General features: G+C 48.0%; 1 protein-coding gene across 1 annotated transcript; it reads right to left on the bottom strand.

Moving 5' to 3' along the window:
* Positions 1 to 459: 459 nt before the first annotated feature.
* BATF (basic leucine zipper ATF-like transcription factor) lies at positions 460 to 25,853 on the bottom strand. Its single transcript, XM_037145210.2, has 5 exons — positions 25,755 to 25,853; positions 23,364 to 23,506; positions 20,873 to 21,228; positions 18,470 to 18,574; positions 460 to 1,015 (listed from the first exon to the last, which is right to left on the bottom strand). The coding sequence occupies exons 3-5, from the start codon at positions 20,933 to 20,935 to the stop codon at positions 806 to 808; spliced, it is 378 nt and encodes a 125-aa protein (XP_037001105.1). The 5' UTR covers positions 20,936 to 21,228; positions 23,364 to 23,506; positions 25,755 to 25,853; the 3' UTR covers positions 460 to 805.
* Positions 25,854 to 27,422: the final 1,569 nt, after the last annotated feature.

Genomic DNA, 27,422 nt, shown 5'->3' with positions numbered 1-27,422 from the left:
TCTTGTATGTGAGGTGTGGCCCTTGTGTTACTAGAATTCCCGGCACGGGGCCTGGTCATCCAGGCCGGCTCTCTGGAGGGAGCGGAGTGAGTGTGGTCGTGTTGCGGGGACGAATGGGAGCATCAGTCTGAAGGACCATTCCCCAAATGGCATCTTGCACTGGTCCTTCTCCCAGTCTAGAGAATGACCCGCTGACAATCTGGAAAGTGTGAGGCAACTAGGAATGGAAGGTCATGGTGAGGTGATTAGGGCAGGAGAATCAAGAAGGTGCCTATAGGGAGAATGGAAGATTCTTTGAAAATCCCAGCTTCCCAAGTAGGTTAATAAACCATGGAAAATAAGCACTATTGGCAGAGTCCCCAGAGCTTGAAGGGCTCTTAAAGTCCAAGAACCCCCCCCCCCAAAAAAAAGGTCCCAGCCCCACAGAGTTTAATGTTTCAAGGGAAACTACCAAACTGGTTTCTTTTGATATATTTATTTAGAAAAATAATACTTCCCTGCACTATGGTGCTATGGCTGAGACAACTGTGGGCTGGGCCTCTGTCCATGTGGTCCAGCCCCCACCCTCGTGGGGTCCAGCCCGTGCAGATGGGCTGCCACCCTGCTGGGGGGCCTCACCCACTTCCAGCTGCCCCGGTCCTATGCTCAGTCTTTGTCCAGGCCTCTGTCTTGGCCTCTCCAGGAAGACAGAGGGCTCTGAGGGGCGAGGGCCACCTGGCCACAGTCCATGTGCCCCTCCGGAGGCCTGCTGGAGCAGCTGGGGACTGCTGGGGGTGGCCGTGCTCTCCCCCACCTCTGGCAAAGCTCAGGGCTGGAAGCGCGGGGAGCTGACATGAGGCTGGTGGAAGGCGTGGGCGCTGTACACCACCTCGGGCGGCGAGGGCGCACTGGTGGCCAGCACGGAGCACAGGGGCTCGTGGCTGCTGAGCACCGACGTGAAGTACTTCATCTCCTCTGTGAGCTGCTTGATCTCCTTGCGCAGAGCCGCGTTCTGTTTCTCCAGGTCTTCACTCTCCTGTGGGGGGAGGATCGGCAGTGCGGATTAATGTCAGGTGGGCCCCGGGGTCTGGGGGTGCGCAGGTAGCAGCAGAGGAGGAGCCCGGACTGGACTTACAGGCATGTGCACGGGGAAGGGCACCAGAGTCTGTCTGCACATGTGAGTGTGCGCACGTGGGCACACAGGTATTTGCAGTGTGTGTGTGTGTGGTGCATCTGTGTAAGCACACATGTATACGTGCATGTACGTGCATAGATGTTAGGTTAGACCATATGCAATTGTCAGTGTGTGTTTGTTTGACCCTTAAGAAGGGAAGTTTCTTACGGTCCCAACCCATAAGAGACGTACATGTGATGTGAATGCATGCGTGAACTTACATGGGAGTGGGCTCCTTTGTACCTGCATGTACCTGGGTCTCTGCGTGCATGTGGGCTGAGAGTGGCAAGTACCTGTCAAAGGAAACCGGCTGGCAGGCAGAGCCTGAAAAGATGGAAGAGCGTACGAGAACACCGCCGTTCTGATTTCACTCTTTTCCGCTCTGTGCCACTCCACGCACGGTCTGAGTGGCCCCAGTGCTGGGACTCAGTCTCACGAAAGGAGTCCGAGGTGAGCTGCCAGTGCCCCCCGGGCTCTAGGACACTTGGGGTCTTCATCAACACTAAATGGTCAGTGTCCACCACAGCACTTGGTCCCACTCTGTCCCCCACACACAAGGGCCTCTGTCAGATGGCATTCTGGGTGTGTGGTCCCTCTTTTCCAGAAACACCTCTCCCCTGTTGCTTATGAGAGCCGTTAGATTTATACTGGTGAAGAAAGCTCAGGGTAAGGAGTGCTGATTACTGATAAAGTTATTATTAATCAACAATGACACTCTGGAATTAGCGTTCACTGGAAAACAATCCACCTCCAGAAAACCCAGGGGAATTGCTTTTCCAATGGGCCTTCAAGGTTCACGGGCTTTGACTCAGTGAAACTGACCTTTTCTATTAACCACTGGTGCCCACAGAGGAAGGGAAATGGCTCTGGAGATGCAAATAAATTACATTTCAGATCAAAAAGCAACCCAATATTTGAAGTCCAGGCCTTATTGCGCTAGTTCTATCCGATTTAGGTCAGCATTTCCCAAACTTGCCGTATCATTAGAACTTAATTCGAGGGCTTGTTAAAAATACAGTTTCGGGTGCTTCCTGAAATCTAGAGATTTAAACTCACTGGGTTTGGAATTTGAGGTGAATTTTGAAATTTTACTTTTTTAACAAGTGCTCTAGGTCATTCTAATGATCAGACAAGTTTGAAAACACTAGTTAAATGCAATGTTAAATTGGTTCCAATGATTCAAGCAGTCATTAAGTGCCTGCATCTAGTACATGTGAAATCAGATGTTTGTTGATTGACTGGTTGATGATATCACCTGCTGGACTAGAAGATGACTCAAAACTGTGATGGGCAGTGAGCAGATGTAAGATAACTTGACGTTCGAAGTTTGCCTTAAATAACCCACCAGGAGCATGAGCCCCATGCAGGCTAATGAACAAGTTAGTTACATTGCCAATCGCCCTAACCTTGCATCCAGGAAGGTGGTAGAGTCCATGGGTCCATGACGTTACCCATCAAGCCAGCTTCCAACCATTTATAAAGGACAGACGTGACCATGCACAGCCTCAGCCTGGCATTTCCTGTATGTGGCTCTGCACTAGAAATGTGCCCAGATAAGTACAAAGGAAACCCCCATCTCTAAAATGGGGTGGGTGGTGGGCGGGACACTGGCTGCTGCTTCTGCAAGGTGTGGCTAGCTTACCATTTGGTCGTTTCCGGGCACATCCGGGAGAAAGGGCATCCCCTCTTTACCGAAAGGTAAGATAAAACAACACTTAGACTGGGAGGGGTAGGGGGTGTTGGTAAGACGGGAACTGGGCGGCTGGAGTGCTGGTCCCTTCCTCTAGCCCTTTTCCTCGCCCCCTCTTAGAGTTTCCACTGGTGACAACATTTACTGTAAAGTCTGTGCTCTGAAGAACCTGGGCAAACCCCGAGGCAGAAGGGAGGGACCGGGTAGGCGGGGGCACAGGGACCAATGTCTTGGCTCTGACCTTCTCCCCGCCTAGAGGCAGGCCCAGCTTTCGGGAAGTAACTGCAGGTCCTTCCGAGCTCTGGCAGCTAAGCAAGCTCCGCTGACTCTCTCTAGCTTTCTCATCTCCCCGTCCCTGCCTCACCGGCTTGCAGTCCCCAGAGCTCTAGAAGTGGGTTCATTAACCACTGCCGCCTCTAACCAGAAAACCACCACCTAAGACAAAAAACTTGTCTTTACCTTGAGGAGCAAGACTGCTTCCTGCTCGGGCCCCAGAGAAGCCAGCACTGCCAGTCCAGGGGCCATGCAGCTAGCCACTTAACAAGAGAAACAGTTTGACTTCCCTTGCAGGAGGAAGCAGCTGACTCGGGGCCTCCTTCCTCCACATCCCCACCCGCCCTTACTTCAACCCTCCCTGGGCCAGTTGGGGCCCGGAAAGGGCTCATCCCGGAGCATCTGGCAAAGATGCTCATGGGAGCAGCTGTTGACACAGAGGCAAAACAGTCATATCCCCTAACTTCTCAGTGGGGGCCGGGAACCAAGAACTGAGGGAGAAGAGCAAAGGAGCATTGGGACGTCAAGTCTGGTTTCTGACATGCCTCTCTTCTGCTATAGGGGGGCAGGGGTGCACCTGCATTTGTCCTTCTGCATAACCAGCTTTCTTTTCTGAGGGACTCACGTAGGTCCTTCAGGCTCCACACAGCGGCCCTCTGAGGCGGCTATGCATGGCCAGCTGCCCTCATTATCCCCACTTCACAGAAGGGGTCAGCAGAGACCCTGGACGAACCTACTCCGCCTACCCATCCAAATGACTACAGGCTGGTGGCAGCAGCTGCTGGAAAAGGGCTGTAGAACTGACCTTGAGACACCTAGTTTCTAAGAGGTCCGGCAACGTTGAAGAGTGGCTGATCTGATGCCCCAGAACCACACAGGGGCAGAGCAGGGCGGGGCCTGGCTCAGGGCTTCCCCCAGCTCAGCCCTGGACTTTTTAGCATACCCACCTGATTCCCCCGAGAGACTGGCCATTCAGTTGGGATTACTAAATCCTTGGCTATCCCACAGTCTCCAAAGAAAAAACTCTGGCTTGGTCTGGGTGATTCTCAAGCACAGCACAATACAAGATTCCTGAGTTGGTCGCACTCCTCCAATCACAGAGCTGGGCACCTGCCTCCCGCCCTGAGTTGAGAGGGAAGCTCCCGTCCGGCTACTTTGCTGGCGGGCCATCCCCAGGCTCGCTCTTCCTCCAGATGCAGACTGAGGTCCACAATACGGGGCAACGGCGGGCTCCTGATCCTGCTGGGTGACTCTTTCTGAGCCCATTGCCTCCCTTTGAAACTGGAAGACTGGACCAAAACAACGAGTCTCAATCTCGGCCACACGCTGGCATCAGTGGGGTCCCCTGGGGAGCTCTACCAATACTGATGCATGCTCGTGATTTAACCGGTCTGGGGTGCAGCCTGGGCGTGGGGTTGGTAAAGGCTCCCCAGGGGATTCTAATGCGCACTGAATGTTCAAAACCACAGGATCAGAAGATCTCCAAACCCTCTTCGACTCTTGAATATTTCAGATTCTAAACTGACTACCTCAGCATATCAGCAAACTGGAGCCTCTGAGCCCCACTTGCTGGGAAGGTGCTCATGTGTGTATGACGATGAAGGAATGCAGACTCAACTAAAGTGAGAAACATAAGTAGAAACCAAATTCTTAAAAAGAATAGTGAATAGTGTAGTTTGACTTAATAGCTAATATGGATCGAATGCTGCTCCTTTGAGTTCCTCACAGCTATCATTATATTTAATTGTTGCTAACCCAATAGCAAAGATTAATATTATTATGGTAAATAATATTATAAAGCACATTTTGCACAAGAGGGAAATCTAAGGTACAGAGAAGTTAAGCAACTTGTTCAAGGTCACACAGCTTGTAAGTTGCAGCACCAGGGTTTGAAGTGAGGCAGTCTGGCTCCAGAGGTTGCCCACCATCCTGTCTGCCTTTGAAGTCTGTTTAAATCTTTTGATATTTGGTAATTATCTTCTGCGAGGCATCAGCCCTGCTGCCTTTCTAATTTCACCCTCCCTCTTCTCCTACGTCATGCAAATCCAGATGCAAAGGTTCACAATTCACCCTCACCTGTGGGTTTACCTGGTCCGGGCCCTATCATGAACCACAGCCTGGGGGTGGCGACAGAGCAGGCTTCCTGCTGGTGTGGGAACATTTTGGGGAATTCCCTACTGGAGGGGCTAAGGAGGGGGTCACTCTGTGAGCTCTTGAATGATGGGGAATCCCCCGGCTGGTCCCTCACCCACAGGGAAGCCAACTGGGACCAAGGCCAAGGCCAGGCTCTCGCCCAAAGCAGAAACTCTCCAGCCATTCTGAGCAGGGCTTACTCCTCTTTCCTGCCAGCTCTGGATTAGTGCCTTGACCTTCTCTTTGAATCTTCTGATCACAGTTTCCAGAAAGGTGAAAATAGTCCCTGTGTGTTTCTTCATTAACAGAACCTGCAGTCACTTATGGGCAGGGTGACATTTTAGCTCTTACCCACACTGAAATACGAGAATAGCGTGTGAAGCTTATACCCCTCCCACCCAGTTGTACGTTCAGTCTCCAGCAGTTACCGGCCCCCATGCACCAAATACACATACAGGGCAGAGCCCACCATTCCTGGAGAAGTCTGCAAACTGAGAGATAGGACATCGCCCAAGCGGCAGTGGGATCTGCGCCTGCATCTCCCACTAGTCCTGGGGAAAGCAGCCCTACATCTGGTCCCTTACCCGATGAGGAGAGGAGTCCCAAAACCACAGGTCTGTGCACTGAATAATGTCTATGTCTGATTCTGGAGAAGTCTTCACTTTCCTGCCTGGAAGCTGAAGATCTAGGGTCATCAGCATCCTCATCATCAACCAACCCCTCGCCACACCAGCCATGCCCTCAGGACCCTGTCTGCCGTCCAGTCACCTACTCCTTGGCTTTTAGGCTATGAGTTCATTGGCCTCATAGGTAAGAAACACTCCGGTTGGCCCGCTTCACATTTATCCCAAACTCCTTCCCCTTACTTTCCTCTGGAAAAGCTGGGGGGAAAATGCCTCCAATACCCAGCTGCTGTAAAACCTGTGACAAATTTCGACCAATGAAATATAAAAGCAGGAGTACCTAAGTGTGGAGCATCCCTTCCCAACTAAAAAGGCAAAGCCTCACACCAGGCCCCTCCCTTGGCACAGAGTGATGCCTGGAGCTGCAGCAGCCATCTTGCAGCCTTGAGGAGGAAAGTCACATACTGAAGACACCTGTGCAGCTAGAGAAAAGGAGCTTGGTTCTCTGATAACACCCTTGCACCAGCCCTAGTCTGTCTGCTTCTGAATTTCTTATGAGAAAAACAAAGCATGATTTACTGATGACCCTGTTTGATAGTTTTTCTATTATTTGTAACAATGCAATCCCGACTGATGCATCAAATGAGCAAGGTTGTCACTAGCAAGCCCGGTTCTGAAAAACAACTCATAATTGCCATCCACACAAAGGACTGAATTCTGTGTGTGTGTTTGCTGGTTTTAAGCTGCCGGGCCTCTGGGACCCAGTACTGGGTGCAGAACTGTATATAACCATCTAACTTTCCCCCACTCACTCCCCACGATCCACCACATCCTCCTGACAGGCTTTAGGTGTCACTGCTCCCCAGTCCTCCACCCTGGCTGCACACTGCCCTTGCCCGAAGAGCTTTGCAAAACTTGAATCCATGAACTTCACTCCCAAAAAGTTTCAGTTTCATTGTTCTGGACTGGGTCTCAGGCATTGAGATTTTTTAAAAAAAACTTCCCAGATGAGTTAAATGAGCAGCTTGTTAGAGAATCACTTCCATGGCTGATTTGTCTTAAAAACAGTGTAAGAATATAGATAATACAATAGATAAAAGGTTTAATTTTGTTACATTTGTTTTATTATATATGCATATACTTCTTTGTTTTATTAATGTAGTTTATTCTATACTGTATAGTATAAATAATATAATATAAACTTTTAAAAAGTAGAAGAACATTTCGAATAAAAAATTCTATAAGTTAATGCCTGTTTAAGACAAAGTGCCTTATTATTAGCATTACATTGTATTTGGTGAAAACTATTTCAAATAGCCCAGAATATTTCATCTTTAGGATGGAAAGACAAGCGGTGGGGCACTGATCAGAAGCTCATTAATTATAACATTATCACACTAGTTCTGAATTACTGGACTTGGGAAGGCAGGGACTATCCTTGTGTTCACTACTTTGTCCCCAGTGAGTAGGACAGTGCCAGGAAACCCAGAATCTGTCATCATTTACCAAGGCCTGAAAGCTGCACATGACAAGCCTACTAAGTAAATTCGGGGTGTCTGCGAAAGGTGCCAGGAGAGTTTAACCAACTATGTAAATACTTTGACAGCTTCTGCTATTTTGACTCCAGGATAGCTACAAATGAGTGCAAGAAATTGGTTTTTCACAAACGTCTAGGTCAAACCCCTGCTTAGCAACACTTTTGTTTTCAAAACTGAAGCTATGGGGTGGAAGTAGTGAATGACACCACTTTATAAACTCGGCATGCAACAGTCCCAGCTCGGACTTGACTTTCACCGTCCAGACTGAGTGAAGAAGACTTAACCAGCCACAATGAAAAACCAAGTTGAACAGTGTTCTTGAAGTTTTATGAACAACTGGAAGGAAGGCTATATGTTTTTTTTATGTGAAGAGATATCTGATGTCTTCATCTGATTGACTTATAGGAAAATGCCAGGCTCCCTACATTAAACAAATGAATTAATACAACTTGTTCCCTGCACATGCAAAACAAACAAATGAAAAAACAACATTACCTTATTTTTGTATTTGCTCCCTCATTTGACTCTTAAACATCCCACTGAGGTGCCACTGCGTCCCATTTTATAAATGAGAATTTAGGCTCCACTATCTCCCCCAGCCAGAATCTCAGGTTCACTTATCTCCGCCAGCCAGGATTGGAATGAGTTTTGTGGACAACCACCCGGACCTCCCCAAATCTGGTTCCTGCTCCCTACAGCACCGCTGCCTTTACTCCTGAGCCGCTGCCCACCCCTCGAGGTCCCCAGCCCCATGAAGCACTGTGCTGACCCTGACCGGGGCTGCGCCCAGTGTGGCCTCAAGGCTCTGCCGAGAGCCCCGAGAGCCGCGTCTCCCAGGTCTGCTCAGTCTCTTCCTCTGTGACTCGTATTTGGTCACGAATGGCAGGGCCTCCGAGGGGCCTTCCCTGATCACTGCCCCCATCCCCACTCCTCGGTCACTCCCACAGTTACACTCTTCAATTTTCTTCAACAGGCTCTTCACTTTGTGTGATCAGCCTGACTTCCAACGGACCACGAGGTCCATAAACTCGGGGATTGGTCCGTCTTGTCCCTGCTCTGTTCTGGAACAACCCTGCGCCTGGCTCATAGGAGGCTATCGTATGCGTATTCTCGTGCAGCAGAATGAATCATTTCTGCTGAGACGAGTGCTAGTCCTGGAAATACAGCCTTGGCTTTTTATAATTTTCTGGACCATTCCACCCTCTTAGCACTAAGGCACACTCTTGTGCCAGATGAGTACCGAGAAAATATTCTACTTACAGGGTCCTCGGGTTCGGGAAATTCCATTCTAGCTGCAGGACTCCAGTCCCCTCTGCTGGGCCCTGACGTTTGCACCAATCTTGAATGTTCCTAAGAGTTCCAGGTCACCCCTCCTGGATCCTCTAAGTCTAGGGTGAGCAGATGTTTGCTGGGACAGTCCCAGGTCATACTTCATGTCCTGGCATAATTTTTACTAGAGCCCCTTTTCACTCTCAAAAGCATCTCCACCCTGGTCAGGTAGGGTTAGAGCATCATCCTGATATGCCAAGGTTGGGGGCGATCCCCAGTCAGGACACATGCAAGGACCAACCAATGAATGTACCAATAAGTAGAACAGTAAATCTCTCTCTCTCTCTCTCTCTTCCCCCACACTTCCTCTCTCTCTCTTTCTGTAAAATCAATGTTTTTTAAAAATTTTTTCCATTTGGAGGACAAATTACAAGATCCCCTCTCAAAACCTGACCCCCAAGTTCTAGGTCAAGAACATTTTCTCTGTTCTTATCCTTTACGTCCTCCAGAATTCACTCAGCTCTCTATTTGACCGTTTTCTTATGATTTTAGATAAAAACATACAGTATAACTACATTAAAGATCTTTTTAAAAAATTATTCACGACCACGATTCTAGTCCCCTGTAATGACCATTTTCATTCATGTATCCTGCCATCTCATTTTTTCTAATAAACATTAAAGACCTATTTTTACAAAATCTCAACCAGTAGATATACAATTTTTTTCCTTTCTGTCATAATTTGGTCATAATCACCATAGTCAATATTTTTAACAGCTATATCATTAAAAGGATGATCCGCAATTTACTTAAAACAGTTTTCTAAGTTTGTCTGTTTGTCTGTTCAGTCATTTCCCCAGATGACCCCCAGCAGGGAGATGACCAGGGCAGAGGGCGCAGCCAGGCCCCAAGGTCGGCACTGCCGAGCAAGGGTCGTGTCAGGTGCGTGACATTAGCAGCAGGTGAACACTATGTCATTTTCACTGCAACCTCATCGGCATTTAGATGCTATCATTTGAAATGATTTATCCTGCCAACTAGCTTATTGAAAGTTTCTTAATCTCATCTTCACGTAACAAGTTATCAACGACTAAGGAGGAAGAACTTTCCATGGTTCTGCTCCCTAGTGCGGCACTCTCAACCAGGGGCGAGTTTGCCCCTCAGGGCCCTTTGGCAAGGTTTGGAAATGTGTTCAATTGTCACAGCTGGGGCTGGGGTGGGGGTACCCCTAGGATGTAATGGGCAGGTTTTACTTTGTACAATGCACAGGACCCGGCCCTCCCTGCCCCACACAACAGAAAATTATCTGACTCAAAATGTCAGTAGTGCCAGAGTTGAGAAACACTTCATGAGTATCGTTTGCACAATCAGAATAGAAAGTGGGATTATTTTCATTTTGGTAGGAAAAATGTTACATAAGCTTTATAGTCATAGGTTCTACCACTAATACATTGGAGTCTCGATGTTTTTCTGAAAAAGGATGTTCTTCCTACAGTATAAACATTAAATTTGCATTTATTTAATTTGCTGCAAATATTTTCCCCAATGTGTCGTTGTCCTTTTAATTTTGGATTACAACTTTAAGACCTTTTAAAATAAAGGAACATCGAAACTTCAGCCCCTTCTCAGCCTTGGACTGTCTCCCTTTCCGGCCTTTTGTTGGGCCCTTGGCTTCTGTTGCAGAAGAATCTCCATTAAGCTCCTCAGACATTCTAGTTAACGGCCTACTTCTCGGCTCAGTCTTTGCAAGAACACAGTGAGAGTGATGCCACCCGTATTGCAGAGTCCTGGTTAGCAAGGCAGCAAAAAACGAAAGCTAGTGGGGGGAAGGCGAGAGATTTGGGTTCTTGGTTGTCTTTGAAAAAGACCTAAGCATCCTCACTGGTAACATGGCAGGTTAACTAAAGTGCCTCTGAATTTGCTTTTAATTCTGTGATTCTACACCCAAGGGGGTATGGCCACCATTAGTGTTACTCCCTCCACAAGCTTCCATGTGGACTCATGACAGGACGCCCTACAGATGTCCCACAGTCTGAAGGGGACTTTGTCCTGTGGAGCCCATCTGTGCCTCCTGGGAAGCAGGGGCCCAACTGCGCCCTACAGTGAAGAGGAAAAAAATCCCCAGGCCGCGTGGGCACGAGCTCTTCGACAAGACTCTCCCAGTCTTTTCTGGAGGAAAAAGCCTGGCTGTTGCTGCAGAAGGCCGCTCACAGACATCTGTGGTGGGCAGCCCTCACCTTGTGCCCCGGGACCTGTCATCCCACCTGGACAGAAGTTCTTCACAGTGTTAAGCCTGGTGTGGAGCCGGCATCTTTTCAAATGCGCCTCCCCACGTAAGGAGCCTGGCCATTGTCATCAGCGGGACAAGAAGTTAGGGCTGGTGGGTTGCCTTGATGTTTTCTCCTTCTCAAGTGAAAATGGTCTAACTTTTTATTCTGAGTAAAAACTACATACATTCATCATAATAAACAAAATTACAGGAAAGTACTAGGAGTAAAAGTAAATGACTCAAAACTCCACCACTCAGAAATGACCACAGTTACATTTTGCAGAGCATCCTTCTCGATGGCTCGCTTAGCATGCAAACGTGGCCCAAACCTGCAGATTTGACATTAAAGGACCATGCTCTGCACGCTCTTTGTAACTTACTTTTTCACTTAGTCCGTGTCATTGGCATCTCTCTGTGTTGATAAATACACTCTTCATAGTCATTTTTTATGCCACAACAAATTATAGTGTACGAATGTACGCACAGTAATATGCTTAATCCCCTCTTGTTAGGCTTCTGTCCAGTTTTATGGTATCGATAAAGTATTTACTGTTCACAGATAATGATGAATTGAGCATCTTTGTGCAACATTTTCTCTTTAAACTCTTGTAAGTGACATTGCTGCTCCAAAGGGTATTCCCACATAGGATGTTCATATTTCTTGTTACACAACTTTCTTTAAAAATCACTTCGGTGGAGATATTGGTATGTTGCACAGAGACATCTTTACTTTCTTGACCAGGCCTAACAATGGAGGACAGAAGTGTAAATTTTGGAGGCTTTTGCTTAAAGAACGAAAAATAAATTCAGGATGAGACTGAAGGAGGGTGCAGGCTGTGGAAGACGAATGACTACGTCCTCATGAGAATCTGAAGGAAGAGGCCGCGTGCACTGTGGTCAGGAAGGTGCATTCTGAAGTCAGACAGAACTAGTTACAAGCTCTGTGGGTTTGGACAAGTTACTTAGCCTAATATAGGGCTTACAAAGTAAGGTTTTTGTGCAAATTAAATAAAGTACAGCAGGCAGTGCATGTAACACATGGTGCCTGGTACACAGTCTGGTGCTCGGTTAATATCTTTGTAATAAAAAGGTCATAGCAATAGCAGCCAAGAGACATGTCTCATCTCCACAGATGATGCACTTAGTTTACCCTGAACTTCTTTAGGGCAGAACGAGTCACAGCACTGCTTCTGTGTGGCTTCTGTTATTGTTGTTTTGTTCTCACTGTAACTTTGCTATGCCAAAACACCTTCTGGAATGGTTTCCAAGAGAGAAAGAAAGAGCAATATGAGTGAAAAAGGACTCTACTCAGAGCTTGTCTTTCAGGCCTCCCCAGGAGACCAAGAACAACAGTGTCTTTCTACAGAGGCCCAAGAAGTTCACATCTTTGCAGAGCTTCTTTTCTTCCGTTATTCAGATACCTTATTTCTCATAGCATCAGCGTAAAGCTTTATTTTATGCGTGATTTACACTCATGGTGTTTGCTATATATGGCATTAAAGATACGCCCTGGAACTGTAAACCTTTCTCTTTTATTCAAGTGGTATGAGACGCCTTCAGGAGCCACTCCCGGCAATCACCTGTCCCGCCCTTCTCCAAGGGGGCATCTAAAGTTCCAGCTGTCAAATTTGACCATTACTCTTCCTTGCTTCCATTTGCATCCCCAAGGCCAGGTCTGACTCACCAACAGCACAGCTCTGAGCTCTTATTACTGTCTGGCCACCATCTGCTCTACTTTCAGCCTTCTCCAGAGAGAAGCTTCTCAGTTGATCTCAACTCTCTTTCCCAACAACCTGAGACCCTGACTCAGAAGCCTTCCCACCACGAGGCACCAGAGAGCCACTACAGTTAACCAGGATGGTCACACAGGTGAAACTGATTCCCCTCCCCTCGTACACCTTGTCTAGTGCTCTGGACTGCAGGGTTCCTCGCTGTAAATCCCAGCCAGCTCTGCCAAAGGATTGAGACGTCTCTGTAGGATGTTCCAGGGATCAAACATCACGGTGGAAGATTAGTCCATGTTTGAAATAAAAATTTGAAAAAAAATCCTCCTAATGTGCATGTTGTAGTAGTGATCGACATTGCAAATTTATATATCTGTATTATATACATAGGTGATTAAAAAATCCAAACTATATGAAAAAGGTAAAAAAAAATGGAGGGTACTTCTCTTCTGCTTTAGACTTTTCACAACAGCATTTTGGGAAACCTGCTTGAAAGCTAGTAAGTTTAGCCATCTACGCGCAAACACATTTTTGTTTTTATTAGAAACCCCCGTGGGAGCAAACCATGTAGCGAATCCATGTGTTTTTCATGGGAGAGTAGAGAAGTTTGATAGTCTTTTCAGGTGAGCATGTTCCGATGTAACCCGTTATTTTAACAACTCCACAGTATTCCCCTGGATGAGGAAACTATCATTTAATTAGCCCCTTGCTGGTGAATATTTAGCTTGCTTCCGGCCTTTCCTGTGACCAACAATGCAGCAATGGTCAGCTTTACACATACATAATTATGTATTAGTTATAATTATGTAATCTGTGGGTATGTTGGCAAATAGACTCCTAGGTGTAAAACTGCCCCATTACAGGGTACGTGCGCTTATAAACTGGACGGACACAGTCAAATGCCCTCTGTTGCAGTCGTACCGGCTTATACCGCTATCGGTCATGCCTGCCGCTGCCTCGGCGATGCCCTGCATCAGCAGCATTTTCCTGTTTGCCGATCTGGCAGGAGAGCGTCACACTGCTCCCCTTGTCATTTCACTGGTATAAAAAGGAGCCTCTTTTCCATATCTGTTTGCCACTTACTTCACTCTGTAAAATGCCTACTCGTAATCATCCCTCATTTTCCTTTGGATTGTTCATCATTTTCTTATTCATAAGAGCTCTCATATACTAAGTAAACACTCTGCCCTTTCCTGGTCACACGTCTTGCAGATGTTTTTCCCAGTCTGTCATTCGCCTTTGATCTTACATATAGTACCTTAAACTGTATAGAAATTTTCACTTTTTAGTGAAATAAAGGGAATGTATACCAATCTCTCCCTCTAGTGTTTCAAGGTTTTGTTTTTTTATGTGGAAAAGACTCCAGTCCAAGATAAACTTTTTAATGCTCCCTTTCCCAAATTTCTTTAGTTTTTCTCCTTTTCTTTTTATATTTATCTGTGTGTGTGTGTGTGTGTGTGTGTTGTCTGAGAAATAAAGCAGTTAGCCTTCCCTCACCCTCCGATAACTAGCCAGTTTGAAATGCCATCCTACTCACTGTGCATTTGAACTTGGGAATTGACATATGTACTTGAGTCTTAAATTTGAGTTTGTTTGGAGCCTCGTTCTGTATTCTAGTCTATCCAATATTCTGTCTTTTTTATATCTTTTTCATGTCTACATTTGTCATTGTCTTCAATATCCTATTCAGTTAATCTTCTCCAGCTGCCCTCCCTTTTTAGATTTTTTTTCTGAAAATTCTCAGTTGGTTATTTTTCACTGGGAACTCAGAATAGCTAATCTAGCTCTTCAAATCCCAGAAAATCCTATCAAGATTTTATTGGGGTCACATTAAATTAAATTTTACATTGATTTAACAAAATCATTATTATATAAGATATATCTATTTATCGGAGTGTATTTTTAAGTCACTTTGAATAATTTACAAAAGCATAAAAAATTAAGCTCCGCATATTTTTTGTTAAATTTATTCCTTCCTTCCATTTGCTGTTGTTGGTGTTATAGATGGAATCTTGTCAACGAATAAATTTTATAATTAGTTATGGTTTGCATCTAGGAAAGTCGTTACTGTTTTGTGTCAACTTCAAAAGCTGACTGGATTTCCTTACTATTTTTAATAGATTTTTAACTGATTATCTTGGACCCACGTATTGGCTACTGATATCTTTTGAAAATGAACTGGTCAAGGTTGGCCCTTCTCCCTCGGACTCAGTGTCGTCACTGGGCCTGATGAACTCTGCATTGTCTGTGGGAGAAGAGAAACTAAGTGTGAGGGCTGCTGAGCGAGACACCCAATCAAGAGAGAATTGAAACAAAACGTGGGCTGTTTGTTGATGTTACGAGAAGAAGCACTTGGTCCAGTTTCTGTGAGGGGCAGCCAGTGCCAGGGTGTCGTAACATCTGCATGAGATTAAACACAATCCCTGAAAGAGGACCTTTCCCTGCTCTATCATTTTGAATGCGATTCAGGTACAGTGTGTTGGCGTAGACCGCTTACAGAACAGATACGGAAATGTTGAACAGTCCCTCAGCTTCACTGGGGAAACAAGGGAATTCCTGTCTACGATAGATAATAGCAATGAAGTCAAGATCAAGACGGTGTGACGCAGCACAGGAATACAAACATTGTCCTTCTGTGACACCACACTCTCAGTAGCTGCTGAGCCCTGGTTTTTAAAGTGCAGGTGGATGAGCCCTGTGACTCTGCCAGAGGTCCAGAGAAGGTTCCAGAACCCCAGCATGCGGAGCCAAGTATGAAAAGGGGCCCAGGGCAAACCAAGCCCTCGATCCTAAGAATGTCAGTGATAAACCGGCAGATTTTCTACCCAGATTGCAAATGTCATTAAGAGGCTAATGGATGGAGAAGATGGGTGATTACCATCTAAGAGGAAATAAACATTTAAACCACAGGCAAATCCTCCATTTAATGGTGGCAGATTTATACGTTGCAGCCAAAACCCAAAGTCAAAAAACATCCGTTGTATGGGCTGCAATCCCCAGACTCACTGTGTAAAGTCTGATGTGACCTAAGGAGTGGGGAGGAGCCTGTGCCTAGCTGTGGGGAAGGCGGGAATGTTCTAGAGACGGGGGGGCTGGGGTGCAGGCATTAATGTGTACGTGACTGGGGGCTCCGTGGACCCAAGCCCCAGAGATTGTCCCCATCTAGCCATGATGAGTGCAGTCAGAGGGCTAACTCTCGCCTTACAGAGAGCGACAGCGGAGCCAGAGTGGGAAACCTGGGCTCAGCCAAGAGACATTCATACCACCCTCCCTGCTGTGTCCCCCGGGGGCCGGATGAAGACCAGTGGGGTGGATGCAGGGGAGAAAGAGGTGTGACTCAAGGTAGGGAAGGCCCCTCGTTCGTGTTAGAAGAGAGGAAGCTCTGCCACCGGAAGTGACCAGGCATGATTTGGGGACCGTGTCCAGAGTGGGGGTGTGTGGGAGAGGAGTTTGAAGTGTGGGAAGTGTGTCCAGCCTTTAAGAAATCTTCCAGCCCTGTGATATATACATTAATTATTATAGGAGCAAAAATAATCATACCTAAACATATAGACATATATTAAAACGTGTGTGCATACACTTTTTTATTTTGCTTCCTATGATAACTACTATTGACGGGACTCTTATTATACTTAAATAGTTTGAATACTCGTGCTGTGCCAGGCACTGTGTTGGACTCCTAGATGCACCGTCTCTGTCAGGCAGTGACTGTCCATCCCCATTTCACAGACGCGGACGCCGCGTCTGAGGGCAGTGAGCCATGTCTCTAACGTCGGCCGGCAGATTGCACGCAGCGGAGGTGGGGTTCGAACCCTGGCCTTTTGACTGTGGACCCGCTGAGCCGTACTTAGTTTCCACATTTAAAAAGTCACAAATGCAAAGTTCACAGCAGTTTTCCAGACTTGGGACATTATCCACTTTCACAGAAAAGAAGTGGTTTTTTTTTTAAGATTTTATTTTATTTTTTAGAGAGAGGGGAAGGGAGGGAGAAAGAGAGGGGGAAAAACACCAATCTGTGGTTGCTTCTCACATGGCCCCCACTGAGGGGCCTGGCCTGCAACCCAGGCACGTGCCCTGACTGGGAATCGAACTGGTGACCCTTTGGTTTTCAGCCTGTGCTCAATCCACTGAGCCACACCAGCCGGGGCAGAAAGAAAGGTTTAATCCTTTCTAATTTTCATCACTTTGTTCATTGGCTTGCTCTAAAGAACACCTGAATGAGAATCAGACTCTGATAGACACAAAGTGAGTGATCGTAGGTGTCCGAGCTTCAGATAGCAAACTGGCATGTCGTAAGACCCTGAGCCACAATGAAACCATGGAGAACATGTAAGTGGCAGGACCACCGCCAATTTAACCTTTAGGCTTCTGATCACGGCTCTCAATGAGGACAGACTTGCTGTTCATTCATCTTTTTTGTTGTTGTCCAACCCAACAATTATTTATGAACTTAAAACTATGCTACCACGCCACGGAAGGTACGCGGAATACGTTTCGAATAAAACACGAGCATCCAGTCAGAGGCGTTGCAGCAGCCTGCTCTCTGCTTCCTTACAAAGCGTAACGAGTCACCTTTTTTCCTAAAACTGCATCTTGCTTTTTTAAATTTGCTTTTCAGTCACAGTTGGCAAACAATATTATATTCATTTCACGTGTGCAGCATAGGGATTAGACACTGATACACCTCACAAACTGATCACCCCAATAAAGCCTGGTACCCACCTGACACCACATACAGACACCTTAATTTTTCTTGATAAGATGAAAACCACTATTCTCACTGGCTGAGTTCCATGCTGATCTTTCAAATAAACACAAGCGTATTCACTTCTGGCACCAATTGCCCGTCTTACCATTGAAATGACCTACGGGGGTGCTAGCGGTTCGGGACTGCTCAGGAGGAAGGACCAAAAGGCAGAGTGGCCAGAGAAGGGCAGGAGGGGATGGGCAGGATGGGGCCAGAGGGGTCAGAGACGGGTGGACAAGAACCAAGTGAAGAGGCAGAGGGAAGAGAGGTCAGTTGCTAAGGTGTAGGGGACCAGGAGGGAACATCACTGAGGGGGCACACAGCCAGAATTGAGGAACATCCCAGGGCCTTGGGCCATGGGTGGAACTGCAGTTTGGCATTGACCAGGGCCCTGCCCAAGCCAAGGGTCAGGGCCGTCTCTAGAACACTGGAGACTGCAGAGGCAACTCGCCCAGGATGGCGACCCTCCCCGGTAAATGCACTTGAAACTACATCTTCCACAGTCCCCTTGGGATATCATTAAAGAGAAGAACTTCAAAGTCAAACCTCAATGACACTCAGAAAAGATGCAGGGCCCAGTGGCTGCCCGACTGGCCTCCCAGGGGATGAGACTATGTGGGACCCTAGCACAGATAGATATTGGGCTCCCCCAAAGCCATTCACAACTTCCGATTCCTCCCAGAGACAGTCCTGCCTCTGCTCTCTGGGCTCACGAGGGATGGCTGCCCCGTCGCGGAGCAGGTGATTCTGCCTTCTATTCAGCCTCTGAGCTGCTGGAGCTCCACCCATGCGCCCCTCCTTCCCCCTCAGGGGCCAGAAAGAAGGGCTCCTTTCTCCTTCAGCATTCTGGCTCATTCCCTGCCAGAATTCTCTCATTACTCTCAAAGGAGAGCCTCCAGTCCCACCTCACCGCACAGCCCTGTCCCTTCAACTCACTCCCCCCACATCCCCATCTCCACACAGGCCGACTCAAAGCTGCAGCCCAAGCGTCCGAGGGGGCAGGGAGCAAAGCCCAGGGCCCGAGAGGATGGAAAAGGTCTGAGCGCTCACCAAGTGCAGGGTGTCGGCTTTCTGCGTCTGCCTCTGTCGGCTCTTCTGGGCAGCGATGCGGTTTTTCTCCCGCCTCTGAACCTTTCTCACGTCGTCAGATGAGTCCTGGGAAGCAGAGTGGATGACAATTTGGGCACATCTGTCCCTCTCTTCTGAGCTAAAGCAGGCTGTCCTGCTGCTGAGTGTCCATCCGTCCATCCTTCTGTTTCTTCATCTTTTCATCTGCCCACCCACCCCCTATTTACCAAAAGGCTGACCCCAAAGGGGAACTCTTCCCCACACTCTGTCACGCTCCCTAGGTCTCTGCGACTTCTTTGGCCAGTAGTCACAGGAAGAGGGTAAAGGCCTCGAGGCCTCGCTAGAAATGTGCTTTGAAAAAAATGGTTGAGGCGCCGAAGTGTGTTTTATCACCTCTCCTCCTCCTCGGGGCTGCTCCACCCTATTCTCTCACCTTTCAGCCTAAAACTTCCTTGCTATTTTTTTTTTCAAAATTTTTTTGAGCACCTACTAGGTGTCCGCTTCTGAACAAGTGTTTTTCCAGAGGTACTCTTGTTTATTGCCCCAATTCTGTGAAGTTGGTATTGTCATTTCCATCTTATATGTGAGGAAATGGAAGATCAAAGAGCTTGCCCAAGAGCTCACAGTAATCTGGGAGTTACATCTTCCAATGCGAGGTCTGATGCCTTTCCGAGCCCCACCCCAACCTCACTGGCATGTACCCCCTGTGTCTTCTGCTGCATTCCTGGGCTTAGATTCCCATCCCAAATCTGTCCCTTCTTTCCCTGCATTGTGCTCAGTGACCTTGACATTCCCCATAACCCCGAGTGCAATGCCTACTATAAACTAGAGGCCAAGAATGGCTTTAATGGTGAAGATTACCTGGCTGGGACAGGTAGTGCATGGGTACTTAGGAGGACAAGGGGACCTTGGGTGTTCTCTGAGTACATCTCCCAAATGAGCAGGTCCTCTGCTTGGGCAGAGAGGTTAGGTCCAGCTGTCCCCCAGATGCTGCAGGATAAATGCAGGGGCCTGAGTAAAACCCTTCTGCAGGTCTTGGCCGGTTTCACAACCCCACAGTCTAGAGGTGCACAGTTCCCAGGGCAAGACTCTGCTCACCAAGCATGTGTCTCATGAATTTGCCCAACACTTCCAGCCACTGCAGCAGAAGGGCATTGGGTTAGAAGGGAAGGAAGTGCTCTTCCTCTAAGGGGGATGGGGACCAGGTTACCATGGAAGCCATGAGTAATTTCCTTCCTAAGAAGAGCAGACTTCCAGGCAATCTGAGCCAGCCTGATACCATCTCGAACAGAGGACCTAGGCGTTTTCCCTCTAGGGGTTCACACCAGGACTTCTCCAACCCTGTCCCTTCTGTTAGGTTATTTATGACCCGATGCCATTGCATATTATATGTCCATACACTTTTTTTTTTTTGGCAGCAGCATTTTGAAAGCTCTCTTGGATATCTGTGCTAAGAAATGAATGGAAGAACTTTCCATTCACTGATGTATTGGAAGAGAAAGAAGCCTTCCTATAGAGAGGGATGTCGAGAAATGTGGTCAAGAGGACACCTTCGAAACTGTGAGGCAGGCGGGGTGCCCCACTTTTTTGATAACCCCCAAGCTGAAAACTTCTGACTCGGAAATCACAGTCTAGACCCCAAACACTCCCAGAATCTCTACCTGGATCTCTCTGATTTCCCCAGAGCTGAGCTGGGTAAATGTCTCTAAGTCTCCAAAGTTGCCTCCTGATTTCTTTCCTTCCTCTCGTCCAGAAGCCACAGGGGGAAAAGGCACAGGTCGCAGCTCGAGCAGCCCTCTCCGCTGGCCGTGCTAGTGACAGGGACAGTGCCCCAGTGGATAAGGCTGATCCTTCTGTGCTGCCTGGGTTCCTTCTTCTAACCTGTTTTTTTCTCCTCCGCTCTCCCTGACCCCTCTCTCGCTTGCCCCATGGCTGTCTCCCGGGACAATACATCTCTGGCCTTTGGGACACGGAGCCCACTCTAAGTCTCCTCTTCTTGGTTTTCCACTGTCTTAGAAAAACGCAGAGCCTTTCCCCTGAGAGACTAGAGTCCTTTGATGTTCATTCTCCTCTTGGCTTCCTAGAAAGCTTCCTGGGGTGGGAATCCAAGTGAGGTGGAGGCGATGGGCACCATCAGAGAACAAGGAGGACAAGGGGCTGTGGTGGAACGGGCAGGAGGGTGAGGGTCTCTGCCAATATGCTCAGCTTGATTGCATGCTCAGCTTGATTGCAAATACCACGTCCTAAGCCTCACAGGCTGCTCCCGCCACCAGCTACTCCCTCACTTCTCAGCCCCCTGGGTGAGACAGGGAAGCCTGCCCCTCTGCTCATCCCCTCCTACCCCAGGAGAACCAGAGGGGAGAAGGAAGGAAAGGAGGACTCTACCTGTTTGCCTGGGGGCGGAGAGCGGCTGAAGCTGGAGTCGCTGCTGTCGGAGCTGTGAGGCATGACTGCAGTCTTCCGGGCTCTCCACGCAGCCCCAGGGGCCTCTGGGCTCTCTTGTCACCAGCTGGCCTCCTTGCCTGACGATTCCCAGGCCAGCAGCCCCACAGCCAAGCTCCTCAAGAGGTCCCTCCTCTGCCGGCTCTGCAGCCACCTGTGACCCCTGCGTCCTCCTCGCTCTGGGGTGCAGAGGCACTGCTCCCCACAGGGACATGTCGTTTGCTCTGGGGCTCTCTCACGGCTCTTTCTCTTGTGGTTTCTGGTAACTCACGCTGAAGTCACATGGGCGGAAACTTGAGCTAGAAGTTAATTTAAGATAAAATACATATCTGGGAAAAGACCCACAGAATTATGTGAAAGAAAGAAAAAAATACACAAAACCCCAGATACCTTCCGACAGTTTGAAAAGGCAGAACAGCTCTCTTCAATTGATGAAGATAAAAGAGAAAAACAGCCTGGGAGGGAAAAACCCCAGCCAGAATTAGCAAGTCTGTCTACTGTCAACACGGGCAGAGAGGAGAGTGAGCAAGGAAGGAGTTTCCATTGTCACCCGACTTGATTTTTAAGCCAAAATAAAACAACAAGACCAGGGATTTCTTTTTGGTTTTTGCCTGAAAGCAGCTGCCCACCCTTCCTCACTGACCTTGCAGCCCAGCCAGCCCCGCCGAGGGTGGGCTGGGGATGACAAGACTTAAGGCGCAGGCTTTCCTAACCGTCAAACAGAAGGGGCTGTGGTCGATCTGAAGCCATGGGGCAGGCTCTGGAACTGATGCTCTAACAGTGTGTTCACCGCCCATGCCTCTTGGCGGGGCGCTCTCTACTGGGGGTGTCCAACCCGAAGCCCGGGGGCCACATGCAGCCCACATGGCCATGAATGCGGCCCACCACAAAATTGTAAATTTACTTCAAACCTTTATTTAGCTCATCGGTTTCATTAGCGTTTGTGGATTGAATGCGTGGTCCCAGACAACTCTTCTTCCAGTGTGGCCCAGAGGTGCCAACAGGTTGGACACCCCTGCTAGAGAGAAGGCGCCTCTTGGGTTGAGGTTCTGCCAAGAGTTCAAGATTGGCTCTGACACTTAATGACTCAAGAAAGTCACCAGGTGAGAGTCCAGAATGGAGGAACAGAAAGGAACGAGACGTGACATGAGCACAGTGCTTGGAGTCAGACCAACCATGGTTTGACATCCGGCTTGCCCACTCCGTCCATCTGTGGCCTCGGGCAGCTCGCTCGAGCTCTGGGGCCCCCACTAGCTCCATCTATGAATGGAGGTTAGTAGAACCTGCCCTACCCACCCCTCAGGGATGTTGGAGAAGCAAATAATAACATGCATTAGAACGCCCCTAGCATTCCACAGAGGTAAAAGGTGCTCCAGCTGGCTGTTCCGTGTAGTATCGGTAGCTTTGGAACGTCACCAGCCTTGCCATGAGCCCATCTGTAGAGCTCTCAGTGAGCTCTCCAACACTCACCTGGGCATTTGACTTTTTAAAAAGGACTTGCCTTATTTCCAGTGAGGCTCAAATCCCAATCCTCACCTCGCTTACTTTTCGGATTGACGGGCATTATGGCCCCTAAAAGATTTTGTATCCACTGGCTGAATTTCTGCCCAAGACAGTTCTACCCTGTCCAAGGGTACATTGAGCAAAACAAAATTTCTTCCTTCATGGAAGTTGTATTTGAGTCAGAGAGGCAGGCAGTAAACAAAGGAGCCTTCTGTAATGCATCGGAGGGTGACAATTGCTGTGGAGGGGAGTAAAGCAGACAAGGGTTAGGGCAGCCTAGGGGTCAGGGGGTTGCTGTTTCTACAGGGTGGTCGTGATGGGGCCGTGTGAGCACAGACCCAAAGAAAGAAAGGGAGCAAACGGTGTGGGTGTCTAAGGGGAGAGTGTTCCATCAAGAACCTGAAATGGGAGCATGTCTGGTATGTCAGAAGGCAGCAGGGAGGCCAAACCGGGTGGAGCAGAGAGGCAGTGAATGGCAGGAGAAGTCAGCAAGGTACCACGTAGGGCTTTGGAGGCTGCTAGAAAGATTTTGGCTTTTGTTCTGAGAGTAATGGGGACCCCTGGAGGGTCCGCACTTTTATTTCCATTCTGTGAGGCTCCACCTCAGCCACATTTTACTTTCTTCACAGTACCCATCACATTTTATAATTATTTTACTAGTTTATTTACTTTGTGTTTTTTTTGTTTGTTCCCTTTATCAGAATGTTAACTCCACCTACAGATTTCATTCAGCAAATGTTTATCGAGCCCTTACCATGGATCAGGCAATGTTCTAGGCACTGGGGATGCAGTTAGTATTGACTCACTCTCAGAGTGAGAGAGCGAATCAGCTTGTGCTGCCTAACACCCCACAGCAAACTTCAGTGGCTCCAAACAACAACCGTTTATTTAGCTTGTGAGTCTGCAGGTGACCTGGTTGGGCGAGACTGACCTTGGCTGGGCTCCATCACGTGTGCTCAGACAGCGAGGGTGGACTGATAGTTGGCTCATCTAGAATGGCCTCGTCTGGGACGGCTCTGCTCTACGTGGTGTCTCGTTCCCCCACAGCTTTGCCTGGGCTCATTCACGTGGCAGCTGCAAGGATTCCAAGAGTAAGAGCAGGAGCATTCGAAGCCTCCCGAGGCCCAGTCTCGGACTTTGTAAGATGTTCCTTCTGCCACATTCTACTGGACAAAGACATCTGGGCCCAGACTCAGTGGAGTGAGTGCTGGGCTTTGCCTCTTGATAGGAGGAATTTAAGGAACTGTGGCCATTTCTGCAATCTGCCACCAATGAGAAGCCATTGGAGGTTTTAGAACAGAGGAGTGATGAGCTGTAACTTGGGTTTTAACAGGATCTCTCTAGATGCAGTTGAGATTTGCCTGGAGGGCAGCAGAGTGGAAGTAGGGAGGCCAGTTAGGATTATGAAATTGAATCACTGCCATAATTCCAGTTGGAGATATCGGTGTCCAAGACCAGTGAGGTGGTAATGAATAATGTAACATTTATTAATACCCATTACGTAGCAGAAATCGTAATGATGAGTAAGACAGAAATCTTGCCCTCATAGAAAGCAGGGGAAGTAATCAAATAACCAAATAGGTTATTGTAAGCGTTATAATGTTCACATGAAATTCTTTATCTTTGAACAATCTATCATTCAACAGTAAACACTTGATAAATGAATAATCACTTGATGCTGTAGTTTCACATCAATGTACTTATTTAACAGAGACTAATAATGAGAGAAAAAATTAGCGGACATAGAAAGATGGTCTCTTTCAATGGTATCATTGAAATTATTTTTAAATATTTAAGATTAAGGAATAATAAATGGTGGAATAATAACCACTATTAAGCTTAGTAAATAAATTATGAATAGAGCTGAAGGCCCCTGTGTATCCTTTCCTGACCCCACTCCCTGCCCCCTACCCCGGCCCCCAGGTAACTGTTTTCCAGAATGTGTCCTTCCTCTCCCTGTTCATTTCCCTGTACTTGAAGATGTGTACCCAAACAACACACAGTGCTACATGCAATGTTGCCACACATGATTGAAATGTTTTACATTGTCAATATTTTTACATTAAAAATGGTTTTACTTTATTATTTTTAGATATAGAGAGGAAGAGGGCAAGGAAGGAGGGAGGAGCGAGAGAGAGAGAGAGAAACATCGATTTGTTGTTCCACTTATTTACGCACTCATTGCTTGCTTCTTACACGTGCCCTGACCAGAGACCAAACCTGCAACCTTGGCATATGGGGACGATGCTCTAACCAACTGAGCTACCCAGTCAGAGCCAGTATTTTTACATTTAACTTCTATTAATATCTTATAGTATTTGAATAGTCACACAAAGCTTGGGATACCCTGAAGCATCACACTGAGGTCATTCTGTAGAACTCCATAAAGCCGCCAAGTCCAGTAGTAACAGAGCCAGCATCCAATCAGTTAACATCGGCCCAATACCCACAAAGAATGCTAAGGGTAAATTTGCAGAACACTTCACTTCCTTATCCTGACAATGAACACTTCTAATTTGTACCAGGGTCATGTATGAGTCGTTGGCTCGTACATGGCCCCGGTACAAATTAGAAAACAGTGCCATCTCTTGGCTGGCAATGCCAGGCCAAAGGGCAAGGACTGGTGAGCACCTGTGAGACTGTGAAGGTGGGGGCTCTTTAGCAGGGAACGCTGTGCACAGCTGTTCCCAGTATCCTTGGCATATGTCACTTACTATGTGCCAAGTGCATGAATTAGCCCACTCGATTCTCACAGCAGTCATAGGAGGCAAGTACTAGTCCTCTTCCCCAACATTTTAGATGTAGAATACTGAGGTGCAGAGAGGCGAAGTAACTTTTTTCAGGGTCACATGTGACAGCTGGCTTCCCCTACATGGAGGGGAGAGAGACGGGGAGAGAGAACTTCACAGTGCCTTTTATGACTTAGTCTCTCATCGCTTCTGCTTCCTTCTTACCATTGGAAGTGAGGCTCCAAGTCCAGCCCACCCTCAAGGGGAGGCAAATGAGGCTCTACCTCTTCTAGGAAGAAATATTCGACAATTTGCGGGCATTTCTCTAAACGACCGCACGTCTCAAACCGGTTCCGAGGGGCCCCAGGGCAGAATGAGGCACGGCTGAGACCAGGAGGGAGCTGCGGAGCAGCACTTTGCTCCTTGCTCTGCCTCCCACCGCCTTTATGACGCTGGGAAGGCGCCTTTACCTCTGTGCCTCTGTTCTCCCGGGTGTAAATTTGGTGGAAGGGAATGGTAGGGAGGAGTGCTCAGGGTCTGCTTTGGGAATCTAAGTTTAGTAGAACAAAAACAAGCAAACAAACACCCCCCACCTTATATTCCATGACTGAGAGCACCACCTTGCAGCCAGGCTGCCTGGGAAGCTCGGTTCCTCACTGGCTCGCCGGGGGTCCCGCGGTTCCTTGACACCTCTGTGCCGCCATTCCTGCGTCTATAGAACGGGAGAACACAGTATCACTAATCTTTAGGGTTGTGTGTTAGAAGGATGACAAAAGTTGAAGTTCGAAAAGTTCTTAGGGCAGTGCCACAATAAGAGTTTTTGGTAAACTAAAGCAACCCTTCTATTGTTCTGACTAAATATGACAAGCAGAGTACCTCGGGGAAAGCTGCATCCGTGAGTAGATTTTTAAAAAATAGTTTATTTATTTATTTTTAGAGAAGGGATAGAAGGGAGAAAGAGAGGAAGAGGACTATTAATATGTGGTTGCCTCTCAAGTGCCCCCTACTGGGGACCTGACCTGCAACCCAGGCATGTGCCCTGACTAGGAATTGAACCAGTGACCATTTGGTTTACAGGCCAGTGCTCAGTCCACTGAGCTACACCAGCCAGCGCCCCATGAGTAGATTTAAGAGAATGATAATCAACAACGACATTCTTGACAACCTGTATAGACTGGATACCCACCAGTCAGAGCAGATCCCGGCCCCTGCTAGATGGTGGGAGGTAGGAGAGGAAGTGGTCTTGAGGGAGGGGGAGATCTCAGGGGGAACCCCAAGAATTTAGGGTAGCCACTGTTTGCCCACCCTTATTGCAGTGTTTCAATCACTGGTCTAACAGCGGTGCCTACAGAATCAGCGTTGTTTAAAATTAGCAGGATCCGTTGTAGGTAAATGGGCTTTTCAAGGTAATTGAAAATAGAAGGTGTTTTTAGAGTGCCCAAACCCTGCTATACTCAGACTTACTCGGTTTCAGTTCTCCTATTGGTTTGCTGTTCCAAGTACCAGGACGGTATGCACTTCAGCCCAACGCCGGCTCACTCGCCTCATTTCCAAGACTTCGTGTCTTACAAGAGCATGAATGCTCTCTGACCAAGTCATTCAGGAAATGGGCGGAAAGAGGAGAAACCTGAGTGCCGTGGTGTGTCCCCCTGGGGCGCGGCTGGGGCCCTGACTACAGAACTAGGTACTTTTCCTTCAGGAGAGTCATTTCAGAAGTCAGCCTTCTGTCCCTGGAAGGAGGTGCAAAGTCTCCCAAGGCCACACAGAAGAAAGGAAGTACTCAGATATTTTTATTTAACTGGTTTGAGCAGAGTATTATTCAAAAGCTCCCCACGCAGGGATGTAGGGGCCATCATCCAACCTGTTTCTGTAGGAAGGGACAGTGTGCGGCCTCAGTGTCAAGGTTATCGCTGGCCCCGCAGAAATCGGCACCAACCGGCTGTTTCATCTCTCCCACCTTCCTGGGAACAAAAAGGCACCAACCCATTCCAGCACCCTGGGTTTAACTGGCTCCAAATCTATTCTCATCACGTGCTTTGAGCGGGTACTTAACCTGTTAGAGTTAACCCCAAACCAGCCCACCGCAGAGCGTGCCCAGCAAAATGGGGCCTTTGAGAAGGAATTTAGGGTCTGGGAGTCTTAGCAGCGACCCCACCCCCACCCCACCCCCACCTTGCAGACTCTCACTGGTGCATTCAGGGGCTGCACAGGGCCATTGGCTGAATTTAGACCCCTCTGCCTTTTGCTCTGAGAGGCAGTTT

The sequence above is a fragment of the Artibeus jamaicensis genome, unplaced genomic scaffold, assembly GCF_021234435.1.
Source record: "Artibeus jamaicensis isolate MK-2021 breed Jamaican fruit bat unplaced genomic scaffold, CSHL_Jam_final contig_851, whole genome shotgun sequence".
Classification (NCBI taxonomy): domain Eukaryota; kingdom Metazoa; phylum Chordata; class Mammalia; order Chiroptera; family Phyllostomidae; genus Artibeus; species Artibeus jamaicensis.
This window is presented reverse-complemented; position numbering and strand designations above follow the sequence as displayed.